General features: G+C 38.8%; 1 protein-coding gene across 1 annotated transcript in view; it reads right to left on the bottom strand.

The window, feature by feature from the left end:
* Positions 1-14,528, bottom strand: part of COL19A1 (collagen type XIX alpha 1 chain) — a 341,924-nt gene that overhangs the window by 103,585 nt on the left and 223,811 nt on the right. The window contains exon 17 of the mRNA XM_037034331.1: positions 5,628-5,681. Within this exon, the coding sequence (XP_036890226.1) occupies positions 5,628-5,681 (54 nt within the window). The remainder of the gene's footprint in view (positions 1-5,627; positions 5,682-14,528) is intronic.

A 14,528-nucleotide genomic window follows, 5' to 3' on the forward strand; every position in this document is an offset into this window, starting at 1 on the left:
TAATGTATTTGCTGGTACTGCAATCCAAGGCATCTCTACTCAATGGTTTCCCTCCACTGAAGACTATTCACTTAAAACAAGATGGCAGAAGTTATTTGGAGCATATGGAAGCTTTCTCCTTTTTATAGGTAAGATCTGCTCTGCTCGTTAACAGAAAATTGGACCAATGCTTTATAAAAAATACATTCATCATAAAATGTTGTAGCTGCCTCTGTTAGTCGGTTTAGCTGCTCTTTAATTATAAACATTCTGATTAAGAATAATTTTAGTAGCCCTGGCTGGTGTGGCTCAGTGGATTGAGCATCAGCCTGTGAACCAAGGGTCACCAGTTAGATTCCCAGTCAGGGCACGTACCTGGATTGTGGGCCAGGTCCCCACTAGGGGTGTGTGAGAGGCAGCCACACACTGATGTTTCTCTCCCTCTCTTTCTTCTTCCCTTCCCCTCTCTCTAAAAATAAAATAAATAAAATCTTTTTTAAAAAGAATAATTTTATTAGAAAAACAGTACGTGTGTGTAAATTTCAACTGAGTCTTCCCCAGAGGGAGAGAGAATTGCTATGAAATGCGGGGAGATGGGGAACTATGACTCTGACGAAACAGCAGTTCATCAAGACAATTTAACAACATTAGTTCACGACATCTACTTTTAGCAAATATTTCATATTAGAATTTTTTTCCTTAGGAAATACGCTCTGTCAGGAAGAACAAGGCTGTGTGTGTGTATATATGTATACACACATGCACACAGAGACACACACACATGTGTGTATATATATATATATATATATATGCATGCTAAATGGAAAGTTGTAGGAAATTATTCTTTGTAAGCAAGTTATCTTTCTGGTATAAATATTTCCTTAAAAGAAGGGGAAATACCAATATGGCCTCTGAACAAAGAATCAAAAGTAGAATAATTGGTTAAAATGTGAGTTGTTTCAGGCCATAAGAGATTTCTTTTAGTTCCATTTTTGGAAATTTTCCTTGACACTCCCTAAGTAACAACACTGTCTTTGATTTTGGAAACATCTCTAAAGCCCCAGGGGGAAGAAGGTTTGTTGAAGTGGAGCAAAGCATGCTGGTACCCAAGGACCCAAACCTCCCGGGAAGATAACTTCCATTCTTCTTGGTTCTTTTCAGAGAGTTGCACTGATCAGATCAAAGTGCCCCCATCCCAACTTTTCTAAAGGCTAATTGCTCCAACACATTTGCTAAAATTATATACCATTCACTCACTTGTGGGATATTACATATTATTTGATTGCTATTTGAGAAAAGAGATAAAATTAATATATTTTCCTATTTCAAATTACAACATTCTAACATGTGCTTTTGGACTCTCACATGCAAACCACTAGGGTGAGTCATATACCATCTCTCCATCTCAGCAAGAAGCATTTTCACTGTGACCAACCTTTCCCTTTTCTCTTATTACGTTCCTTCCTGCTATCAAGTCAGGCTCATGCCACCCAGGGTCCTAAGTTGAAAAAGACAAGCAAGTGAAACATAATATTTTGACTTAAAAATATTCATAAGAAAAGGGGGCTGTCTCTTAAGCTACATATAAATTCTAAAAAAACCCAAACAGCTCCACGGGACATCTTAACAGAGAAAAAATTCTGCTGATACATTGAAAATGGAAACTACTATGATCGCTGCGATAAACCGTGCTTATGCTCTCAATAATCCCTCTCTGTTGTGCCACTACAGTGGCCTGTCCGTGAAATCTGGCTGTGGGACCCTCCACTTAGAAGTCTTTGCAGAGTTTATGCTGCTGCGTGACTCACCCTGAGGCTCGCCAGGAGCCGGCCTGCACTGACTTAGTTCTGTGTCCCAGAACTCACTGAGCTGCCTGCCTGTCGCTTGTCCCCAGAAGCTCAGCACTTGTTCAGCTTTTGTTCAGGCTGTTTTCCTGGGCCAGCAGTTCTGAGCTTGCATTCTTCTTCCCTTCTATTTACTTCACTGGAAAAACCTTCTCAGCTTTTTAAAAATAGCCTTACTAAGGTATGATTGATAAACAAGCAAATGTATATATTTAGTATGTCCAGTTTGATGAGTTTGGACAAATGCAAACACCCATGATACCATCACCACAGTCAAGCCGACACATCAATACCTCCCAGAGTTTACTTGTTACCCTTAGTTTTTCTGTTTGTTTTTTTCTGTGGTAAGAACACCTAACGTGAGATCTACCCTCTTAACGAATTCTGAAGTGAATATTCCATGGTTAACGACTGGCGCTATGTTGTACAGTAGAACTCTAAAATTTATTAATCTTGCAGAAGTGACACTTTATACCCATTGAATAACAACTCTCCATTTCTCCCTCCTCCAGCCTCTGACAACCACTCTATTGTATTCCCTGCTTCTATGAGTTTGACTATTTTAGAAATCTCATAAAAGTGGAATCATGCTGCTTTTGTCCTTCTGTGACTGCATTATTTCACTAAGTATAATGTGTTCCGGGTTCATCCATGTTGTAGTAACTGGCGGGAATTCTTTCTTTTTTTTTTTTAAGGCTCAACTTTCTGCTTGAATTTTCAGTTCTTGAAGGAAAACTCCCCAACCATTATCTTTTCTAAATTGTCATCCTCTGTTCATGTTTCTGTAAACTGAACTTGAATCCCTAGAGGACAAAGACAATCTCTTATCCATTTTTGCAAGCCCAGCTCCTAACAGAGTGTTAGGTACATAGCAGGCGTTAAATGTTTGTGAAACTGTTAAACAATGGAAAATAGAACAGTTTGTTTGTATTAGCTCATTTTCCTAAAATATTAGTTAATATGACCTTGAAAGGACTAATTTCAAAGAACTCTGTTCATTTCTAACATTTGGGGAATGACGGACCTCCTGCTAAAGTACACTATGCTTAGAAAAACCACACATGAAGGTGGCACAGGAAAGGGTGGGAAGCCAGTTATTTCAACTTCCTTCCCAAGGCTGCCCTTAGCCAATGCTCATAACCATGTGTAGGTGCCATACGGGGATTTCACACCGGCATGCCCGTGCCCAATTCAACTGAACATGCAACCAGCTTCAAAAGCTGCTGTCCACTGTACCCCAAGATGAAGTTTTTAGAACACTTGCATTAAAGAAAAGATCTTTTAGTGAAGTAGAGGAGTTATTCTGGAATAAAAAAATCAAGAGGTTCCTATAAACCATAATTCTCAAGTAGAAAATGAGCTGATGGTATAGCCTCATACTTTTTCCTTTAAATAAAAGCTGACCTATAATAACAACTTTTTCTTTTTTTTTGCTTAGATTTTTCCTTATTTTTGTAGTCTAACAAATTGTTATCTTATTCTATTACAGAAGATAACACACCATTTTTCTTTTTAATACTTGGGACTCAGGATTTAATGACCACTGTGTATCAGACCCATGGCTGAGTTTAAATTCTAAATCTAATACTAGAGATAAAATAAAGGTCTCTCTTCCCCAAACATTCTGGCAATAAACTGAAACCTATGAAACGGAAAGTATTATAAATACTTTCCTAGAGTTGCATATTCCTTAATCTTCTAAATTCTCCAGTCAACTCACTTGATCTATAGCTGAGAATTCATTCCAGGATGCTGCGTAATCCTTTTATGTCCTAGACATTTGGCAAGCTTGGTATGAAGGCCTTCATCTTTCAAATTCCCCCTTTGAGACAACAATTATCCTGTCTTGAATGCAGCATCATACATTTAGAAAACTACAGAAAGGTCTAATCTTGCCTGGTAGCATTCACCAGCTTTTCTTCTTTGTACCCGAAGACAATTATTGAAAATCCTACAATGTAGTCTCTCTTTCGCCAGACACCTTGGAATAAAAACCAACAAAGCTGATTCCTTTAAAGACTGGATTCCAGGATGCCAGTTTATGCCTCTTCCTACCACCCCCTCTTGCTTTTATAATCACTATCAATTGACACCAGTACATTGCTGATAGAACAATTCCTTGCATGGCTAAAGTGGATGAAAGGAAAGCCATGACGGGACAGCAGTCATTTTGGGCACATGACCACACCCTATTAGATTCCTAAGGTTCTATGTCTGGAGCCCTCTGGTGGGGTTCAGTTGTTTAAAAAGTTCCTTATTTTTTGGTCTTCATTTTCTCATCTACAAAATATATTCATTTGTTTACCCATTCATTAAATAATTAATAACCACATGCTACATGCCAGAAACTGTGCTAGGCAATGGCTATAAAATAAGAGTTTTTAAAAATTCACAGGAAGTGGGCATACAGATAAGGAAAATAACAGTTACAAAACAATATGCCCTCTCTATAGGAGGCATAACATAGGATCGTGGAAGATGGCACCGCATATACTGTGAGCCCTTACAAAGGCTGCAGAGGAGAACTGAGCTGAGTCATGAAGGAAGAGGGATGCTTATCTAGGCCACTGGGAGAACATTTGCAAAGCATGGTATTTTTAAGATAGTGAAGGAAGATTACACTGCAGATTGCAAAAGAAGGAAGGGCACAGAGAAGGAGAGGCAAAGATAGGTACAGGGCCCACTGGGAAGGGTTGAGAGTGGCATATAGAAAATGTGGAATCCTTCTTGATAGAAAGAGAAATTATTGAACAGTTTTAAGCCAAACAGCTGCATGATCAGAATTATGATTTAACAATATTACTCTGCTTATAGGAGGTAGAGGCAACAGACCAGCTCTGAAACATCTACAATACAGATGTGAATCGCCACGAGCCTAAACTAAGAGGCAACGAGGAAAGAGAGGAGGAGATAGTTTCATGAGAGACCTCCAAGCGGAGATGCTGAACAGGCAGTGAGCTGTATAAGGCTGGACCTCTGCAGAAATGTCTGGGTTGAAATAGAAGACTGGAAATCTTTAACCAAGGCAACATATAGAGAGGGGAAGAAGGAATGTTGTCAATGAAGGAGACAAAAAAGGATGGTCCCAGAGGTAGAAAAAAAATAATCGATGTCACTAAACTAAGAGAAGAGAGAGGTTCAAGGAGACAGCAGGCAACAGTGTAAATTCCTGGACAGCACTGAAATAAGATGAAGCTTGAGAAGAGCGCTGGGAATCTCACACCTCAGAGATCATTGGTGACTAGAGAGAGTGCAGTGTCAATGGGGTAGCTTGGACAAAAACCAGACCCACTTGGGTTAAAGAGTCAGCAGAACCTCAAGAAATGGAATATGTTTTCTAGAAGCTTTGGGTAAATGAAAAGAACAGCTAATTGTCTAGAAGATCTCTATGGCTCTCTTTAGCAACAACATTCTTTGAAATTCTACTAACAAAACAGTGTATCAAAAAAAGTATGCATACTTCCCCAGATATCTGATTCACTACCTGCCTGGCTGTTAAGAAATTGAGGAGATGGAGTCAGGTTAATAACAGGATTTATTTATGAATCCTAATAAATAACAGGATTCATTTATTTGGAATTTTGGCTTAGGGAACTCAGGCAGGCAGTAATGAAGGTGTGCGTGAGGTGCGTAAGGGTGACCAACATCCCTTATCTCTTGGTTTTTGTGGTGGTCGGAGGTACCGGCAGTAAAACCATCTTAAATAGTAGAGAGATGGAAATTATTTTTATAAGAGAGTGAAATAGCTCTTAGATAAATAGAGAAATAAAGGATTCTCCACAAAATCAGTCAACCTTTACTCACAGGTGGTCCTGGGGGTCCTGGTTTTCCTGGAGGACCTGTTTTTCCTCGTCTTCCCTTGAAATCAAAGAGAAACAGAAAATAAATGATGTGATTCTACTTTATTTTAAGATGAGACAATATGAAATGGCAATGTTAAAAACAGTAAACATTAACTAAAAGTGAGAAAACAATTCCAGGTCCACATGACCTTTAAACATCAATGAAGTCTAAGAGTTATGGGCCAATTTGAATTTATTCTCATGTGTGGTGTAAGAAGGTGTTCTAGTTTTGTTTTTCTGCATGTATCTGTCCAATTTTCCCAACATCATTTATTGAATAAACTATCTTGAGCCCATTATATGTGTTTGCTTCCTTTGTCAAATATTAATTGACTATGAAGGCTTGGGTTTATTTCTGGGATATCTATGCTGTTGCATTGATCTATGCAGTTTTGTGCCAGTACCATGCTGTTTTGATTACTATAGCCTTATAGTATAGTTTGATATTAGATAGCATAATTTCTACAACTTTGCTCTTTTTTGTGGGCCTTTTGTTGTTTCATATAAATTTTTGAAAGATTTGTTCTAGTTCTATGAAATATGTCGCTGAGATCTTGATAGGAATTGTGTTGAATCTATAGATTGCTTTGGGTAGCATGGACAGTTTAATGATGTTAATTCTTCCTATCCAGAAAAAGGTATGTGCTTCCACATATTTTCCTCTTCTTCAATTTTTTCTTCAGTGTCTTACATTTTTCTAAGTATAGGTGTTTCATATCCTTGGTTAGATTTATTCCTAGGTATTTTATTCTTTTTAAAGCAATCATGAATGGAATTGTTTCCTTAATTTCTCTTTCTGATAGTTCATTATTAGCATATAAAATGAAACTGATTTTTGAATATTAATTTTGTAATCCTGCTACTTTGCTGAATTCATTGATCAGATCTAGTAGTTTCTTGGTGGAATCTTTGGGGTTCTATGAACAGTATCAGGTCATCTGCAAAGAAGACAGTTTTACTTCTTCCTTTCCAGTTTGGATGCCTTTTATTTTTTCTTCTTATCTGATTGTCATGGCTAGGACTTCTAGTTCTAGACTGAATAAGAGAGGAGAGCATGGACATCCCTGTCTTGTACCCAATCTTAAGGGGAACACTTGTAGTTTTTGCCCATTGAAGATGATGTTGGCAATGGTTGGTTTTGTTATGTATATAAACAACAAGTGTTGGTGAGAATGTGGAGAAAGGGGAACCCTTTGCATTGTTGATGGGAGTGCAGATTAGTGCAGCCACTGTGGAAAGCAGTAGGGAGATACCTCAAAAAATTAAAAACAGATGATTTTTGACCCGGTGATCCCACTTCTAGGAGTATATCCAAAGGAACCTAAAACACTAACTTGAAAGAACATAAGCAACCCTGTATTCACTGTAGCATTATTTACAATCACCAAGGTATAGAAGCAGCCCAAGTGTCCATCAATAAATAAGTGGATAAAACAACTATGGGACATTACACAATGGAATACTACTTGGCTGTAAAAAAGGAGAAAATTTTATCCTTTGCAACAGCATGGATGGACCTGGAAAATATTATGGTAAGTGAAATAAGCCAGCCAGAGAAAGACAAAAAACATGGGATTTAACTCATATGTAGAATCTAATGAACAAAGTGAACTAACAAGCAAAACAGATGCAGATTCATAGATAGAGAGCAGGATGGCAGCTGTTGAGGTATGGTCAGGGGGTGGAGGGATTGAGCAAAAAGGTAAAAGGACTCATGGTCATGGACAATGGTGTGGTGATTGTGGCAGGGAGTGGGGAAGGGGGATAAATGGTAATGGAAAAAATAAAATAAAAATAAAAGTTATGGGCCAAATTTTAACAACCACAGTTAGCAAAATAGAGCCTGGAATGAATAAACCTTAACTGTTATTAGCAGCCCTTGATACTCTAGTACAGTAGTATAAAATATTTGAAAGATGGTCTCAGACTGGCATTTTATCTGATGATTCTGTGGTTTCAGATACAATAATACATCTATTTCTCATCTTAAACTGCTGTTTCTCACAGAGTGGTCTGAATTCTAATCTATAGGAGTTACCTGAGAGTGAGTTTGGATGTTAAAAATGCATATGCCCGGCTCCATTCTACTCTTGTTGATTTAGAATCTCTGGGGAAGGCGGTTATGCATCTGTATTTTTAAAACCACTACAGGTAATTCTTATGCTCATTTAAGTTTGAAAAACACTTCCCTAAATCATATCATAATTACATATGCTGTATAAAGCACATCAACTAACTCTCTTCTTCCATTTGGATGATTAAGCTGTTTTATAAGTGAACTTAAATACACACTTGCTTATTAAATGTTATTATTGTAACTGAATGTTAACTCTCCCAAGTTTACAACCAGCTAAATTCCAATAGAAAGATTTAGAAAAATAAGATCATGAGGATATCTCTAAGTAACTGTGCCATTTTTAAAGAGCAATTATTTATTATAATTTTTTCTCAATTTTTCTCCTTTGTAATAGAAGGAAATAAGCATGGGTATTGAAAGCACATTTTTTGAATGAGAAGCACTTATGAGCATGTGCTCCACATCTGGCCACTCTGTTTTATTGCTACTAAAAACTTTTTCTATTACCATATTGGTAGTACATTGGTAGTACACACTGCTTCTATTGAAGAAGCAAAAGTATTGGATCGATCTTTTAAGGACTTTTTTAGGAGAATTACAAACATAAACATGAAAAGGCCTATTTCATTCACTAATTTTCTTGCTCTGAAAGTGTTAGGCAAAGTTCGATCTCTGGTTTTCATCTAGGCTGGGAGTGGGGTAGCAAGTCCAATGCCAGCTGAGCCAGTGGAGTAAGCTTTGGGAGGCGAGTAATCACATACCACAGTGCAGTTGGGTGGGAGACGCCCCCTTTGTGGCTGGAAGCAAGTTAAGTACATCCCACCAAGGACTTATAAAAACAGCAGCCATCTCATAAATAATCCTAGCTAACATCTACAAATTTTAACATATTTTATTAAAGCTACAATTAACGGTGTTTTCATCTACCTTTTATTTTAAACATCTGAACCATGGATTTTCTTTGGGAGAATGTAAAACTGGAATAAGTATAAAATTTAATATTCTATATTCAAAAATGTTACACACATGTACACCATTTTCTAGTCTCATAGTTTACACATTCTGAAAATCAATATATTGGGTCTTTCAGTAAGTTGGTTAGCCCCTGAGGATTAATCAATGATAAAAAGTTTACTTAGAAAGTAGAACCACTGTAATGTAATTCCCAAGAGGACAAAGGAACAAAATCAATAGCATTCAAGTAGGTGATCGTTTTTGTTTTTTTTTTTTAGTTTGAGGTAAGTTAAAATCAGAGGATCAACGTTTGTGTGCATTCTGCTTCCTTTGAAGGCGAGATGTATATCGATTTGAGGAGGAAGTGGGGAAATGAGGCTGACTACTGATCAACTTTTATCACAGAGTTAATGTTTAAGGCAAACCGAGTGTCAGATGTTGTAACACGGCATTGGCACTTCTTAAGATGAGGAGTGAAAAACATTCACGGTTCCGTGTGGTATGGGCAAATATCCAAGTTCCTGCGTATCACCACGGACGTACTCGATCATTTAGGCCAGCCTTGCAATTGTGAGTGCACTGCAGTGTATGCTGAAAGAGTGCAGGGGGCATGCTCATTGGGTTCAGGCATCCTTGCCAAGAGTGTACATGCAGATGAATACTTTTGAGGTTGTTAAGTTATTGGGAAATACTGTGAGTAGGTAATTTTGGCTAACTCGTAATTTCAGTTTAAACGTGACTTCTGGTCTTGAGTTTCTAGTAATACCTAAAGCAGGTTTGAGTAATTGTTTTAAAGATGTGCTTTACAAAGCAACACAGTCACCATTTTCTTAGCTACTCCCCCAAATATATTTTAGGAATGAGGTTTACCTGAAGTGCTAAGTCTCACTGACCTGTGGAACGGGCCCTGACAGAACAGAGCAGAGGGGTGAATGGATGGAAAATGCTGGTGAAAACTCCAGAATGTAAGGGAAAGACTGGGAGTCACAATTTCTATCAATATGATGGTTCCAGCCCACTCTCAAACACCATCTTTCTCCAAGAGCTCCAGGAATTAACTCCTTTGTCTTCTTCCCCTGATTCCAGGCTACCAGCTGCACTGAATACAGTCTCATAGTTTCCTATTCCTCCAAAGGATCTTCTCTCTTTTCACTTAAAATCATCAGGGAAAGGCAAAAGCCTATTTAAGAGTTAACAGTGGATTTGGGGGAGGGTAAATTTTGTGACTGAAGCCAGGATAATTTGGGGATGACTTTATTATTAATAATTATGCCAAGACACAAACTACAGCTCTCATTCCAGGCTAAATCAGACTCCTCCATTTTCACAGGGGAGTGTAATCTGTGGCTCTCTGTCCTTTCCTCACAGGGCTCTGAGGAATTAGATGAGGACACCTGGGGCCAGGTGCTGCGGCTGGGACTGCTGATGGTAGTGCCAGGGAGTCCCCTGGAGATGCGCCTGATGGGAGGAATGGTTACTGCGTGTTCGTCTCCACTTCTGTCTCCTTTGTTTCAGTCCGGACAGTACAGGCTAACTCTAGGCCCATTGTAATGTGGGGCAAAAAGTAGAGCTGGCTGTGGGTGGGGAGGAAAGTCCTGGCAGATATTAGACAAACGCTGAGTTCCGTGTGGCCTTCCTGGTGAGGGTTTCTGTTCCCAAGTCGCCATTTGTTCATAAGCAAATTGGTGTCTGGCTGGATCTCCAAATGGCTGAAGACCTACTGTTCTAGCATAATTACAGTTGGGTTAATCCAACCCTTCCCTACAAACTGGAATATAAAGCACAAAAACACAGATTTACTATATCAGGTTGCCCTAGAAACCTGGTGCTCAGCATGTCAGTTTCCTGTTTGACAACAAGGTAAAGGTTATTTGGATATTTGCCAAATGCTTTAAGCCCAGTGGTGTTCAAATCTGACCATGTACCAGCACTGTCAGGAGGGCTAGTTAAAACAGACTGCTGTCCCTGCTCCCCGTGTTTCTGATTCAGTAGGTCTGGAGTGAGACCTGAAAATTTGCATTTCTAATAATTTCCCAATAATGCTGGTGCTGTTAGCCCGAAGACCACACTTTGAGAACCCTGCTCTATGTCTCAAGCTCTTATTTCATATTTAAAGTCAGCCAATCACATAGAGCCCCTAATACCTTGTAAATCTTGTAGCTCAGACCAGAAGAGCTCAACCGGTTCTGTGATTATGTGGCACTTTGAGAATAAAAAGCCCATTGTCAAGTTCAGAAGTACCAGGAATGAAACCCAACTTTTACAGAAAATTTAAGGTCAAGATTTCATTGCTGTAAAATTGGTACTTTTACTTTGCAACAGGTTTGTTAAGGACTAAAAAAAAGAGATAATATATAAAATTCCTATCATACACATCCATTAGGATGGCTACTTTTAAAAACCAAAAAATAAGTATTGGCAAGGATGTGGAAAAACTGGAATGCTTGTGAAATGTTGGTGTGATTGTAAAATGGTGCAATTGCCCTGGAAAATACTATATTGGTTCTTAAAAATTAAAAGTTGAATTATTCTGGGTATATCCCCAAAACAATGAAAAGCAGGGTCTTGAAGAGATATCTACACACCCATGCTCATAACAGCACAACTCAGAGTACCTGAGAGATGGAAGCAGTCCAAATGGCCATTAATAGGAAAATGTAAAAATGAAATGTGGTCTATACATACAATGGAATATTATTCATCCTTAAATAGGAGAGAAATACTATTATGTGCTACAACATGGATGAACCTTGATGACATAATGTTAACTGAAATAAGCACAGTGAAATAAGTCACAAAAGAAAAGTACTTTATAATTCTACTTATATAGGGGACTTGGTAGAATGGTGGTTACCAGGGGCTGGTGGTAGGGGCTTAAAGGAAATTTTAAAAAAGATTTTATTTATTTTATTTTTAGAGAGAGGGGAAGGGAGGGAGAAAGAGAGGGAGAGAAACATCCATCAGTTGTCTCTCATATGTGCCCCAACCGGGGACTGAACCCACAACTCAGGCATGTGCCCTGACCGGGAATCAAACCAGTGACCTTTCCTCTGCAGGGTGATGCCCAATCAACTGAGCCACACTGCTCCGGGGGGCGGGGGCGGGGAATTTGTTGTTTTAGTTTTATAGGCTGAAAAAGTTTTGGAGTCTGTTTCACAACAATGTAACACTACTGAACTATGCTTTTGAAAATGGTTAAGGTGTTGGTTTTTTTTTCAGCCACAATTTTTTTTAAAAAAGCACTACTACTACAATGTCTGATATATGGTGGAAATAATAAATGTTAGTTCCTTTCCTCCCTGCCTTTCTATCATCCTTTATACAATTCTGCATTTTTTCAAATTTAAAAATATTCGATAATGTATCAAAACCTTTCTTAAATATGAACTGTGAATCAGTCAAAAAAAGGTAACCAACTCTTAACTATGCATGTGGAATTTTTTCATCTAAAATATCAATCAAGATGCCCATTGAGAACTGAAATATAAAAAATAAATATGGGTTAGCTATACAATGGAATACTATGTAGCTACAATAAAAGTGAGCGGAATCTAAGTACCTACAACAGTATCGATGAACCTTGAAAACATAATATTGATCAATTTACATACAGAGTTAAAACAGGCAAGACCAATCTATTCTGTTGTAGGAGGTTGCTGGTGTAGCCATGGGGGTGACCAAAGGAGAGCATGACATGGGTGTATGACATTGGTGACAGTGATATTTGAACTGTGTCCTACTGTCATGGGTATGTTGAATTTGTGAAAAGTCATCAGTTTGTATCCTTATGATACATATATTTTTCTGAATATATGTGTACTTCAATAAAATTTTAAAAAATGAAACTAGAAAATTACCACAATGAAATGATTTTGTTTGAATTAACTAATGATTTTACTCATCTACATTTACTGTGCCCAGAGCCACAGAGAGCCATATTATCAGGAGTCAAAAACAAACAAGCTGAGGCTTTTTAAATAAGTGACATCTACAAATTTGCAGCAGTAAAAATAACTTGAGGCTCCCAGGATGACTTGCAGTATGAGAGCATGTGTACCTTAAATTAGCCACTTCATTTATAGACATCTGGCCCTCCAGGAGCATTAAGAAGAGAAGAATGCAAATAATGGACTACTGGTGCTTACCGGACAGATGGTTTTTGTTGTCAGGGAGGATGAGGATGAGGATGATGAAGACAAGGTTACAGCAGTAATTGGATTTAAATAAAGGGTGGTATGCAGACCCCAAGCCCACAGAGGAGACGTGTATCAGCAGTCCCTCTAAATCACCAGGTCTTACTAATACAGCTGGCTCCGCTCAAATATTTCTCTGTCCCCATGTGTGTATTTAGCACACTCTCAGGCATCAGCCCAGTCTGAACAAGGTATCAAGGAAATGTCAAGGAAGAGGAGACAGGGCCTTGACTGGCACCCAACAACTGTGAATGAGGTGTTAATTACACAGGAAAACATTACAGACTATCTGGGAAGTTTCATTTTCTTTTTTTATATTGTGAACGGAAGTAAGATTTATGACAGATGTTGTAAAAAGTGACCACATTTTGAAATCAGTGATATGTGAAAAACACGGGAATGGAATACTTATGTTAGCAATGAATAATTTCCAAAGTGCATTTTATTTCTTAGCAGATGTTTAAAAATGCATCCATGACAGCAACAATACAAGTTTATAAAGGTTCATTATTTCAGGGATCAGACAAGTGGACTCTTGCAAGGACATGGGAAGAAGACATAATTCAGCATGAACAGATGATCTGAAACAGGGTTAGAGCTAAGGAAAAATGAATCACACTGTGATGCTGTGCTCAACATTGCCTTCCTCATTTAGGTTGGGGTCTCGACATTTCTAAATCATTCCACAGTTTCCCCATCTCTCTGTCCCTTTCCTTCCCTTGGATGGACTCATGTGGCTTTTCAACGCAAGTTAGAAGTTATGACCTTATTATCTAAGCCCCCTCAGCTGCAACTGAATAAACGATAACACGAGGCTGGGGTAAGGGGTCTGGTCTGTGATCAGTAATATCTACAGGAGTTCTATCTGTTCAGGAGTTCCACTAAGTTGTCACGTTGATTTCAATTTGGTCATGAAAGTAAGTATAGTCAAGGTCTGACCTCTTAACCCCTTCTGACCGGATGTACCCAATAATCAGCTTTTCTCTTGTGCCCTGAATGGTCCATGTTATACTAGGAATATAAGAAAGGTCTATGACTAAAGAATATTAAAATGGTTACCATTCCTCATGTGCTTAGCACGGTATAGGCATGGTAAACACTAACTTACATGATTTAATTTAATCCTTTCAAAATTACTGTGGGTAGTTCCCGTTTTACAGGGAAAGACAATTTGAACATCGAGTTCCAGGTCACTCGTCTCTTAATTGCTGGAGCCATAAATCAAACCCAAGTGCTTCTGATCCTAAAACCCATAATCCTCAGGATTAAGGTGTTCTCGGTGGGCATCCCGATCATTCGCCATCTGGGTTACTTTGCTGCTGTAATTGCTGGGGTTCTCTTGGTTTCCCGCAACCAAGCCAGATTCTTCAGAGTCTCACTTGTTTTCCACTCTGCCCTTTGGAATCTGGGTCTTGCTAGTTCTCACCCGCTCATCTGATTCCTGCCTGCCCTCCCCTCAGAATCTACCCTGCCTACCGTAGGCCTGCCAACACACTAACCACAACCTTCCTTTTTACATTTGTCTGGATTCCTGTGTGCCTGGCCAAACCACCACCCCGCTCAGTCCTGATTTCTGGCTCTGCTTTCCACGCCCGCCACGGCCGATCTCGGCCAGGGCACTTGATTTGTCTGGGTATCA

This window comes from Sturnira hondurensis, unplaced genomic scaffold, assembly GCF_014824575.4.
Source record: "Sturnira hondurensis isolate 20B ecotype Veracruz unplaced genomic scaffold, ASM1482457v3 Scaffold0022136, whole genome shotgun sequence".
Lineage (NCBI taxonomy): Eukaryota > Metazoa > Chordata > Mammalia > Chiroptera > Phyllostomidae > Sturnira > Sturnira hondurensis.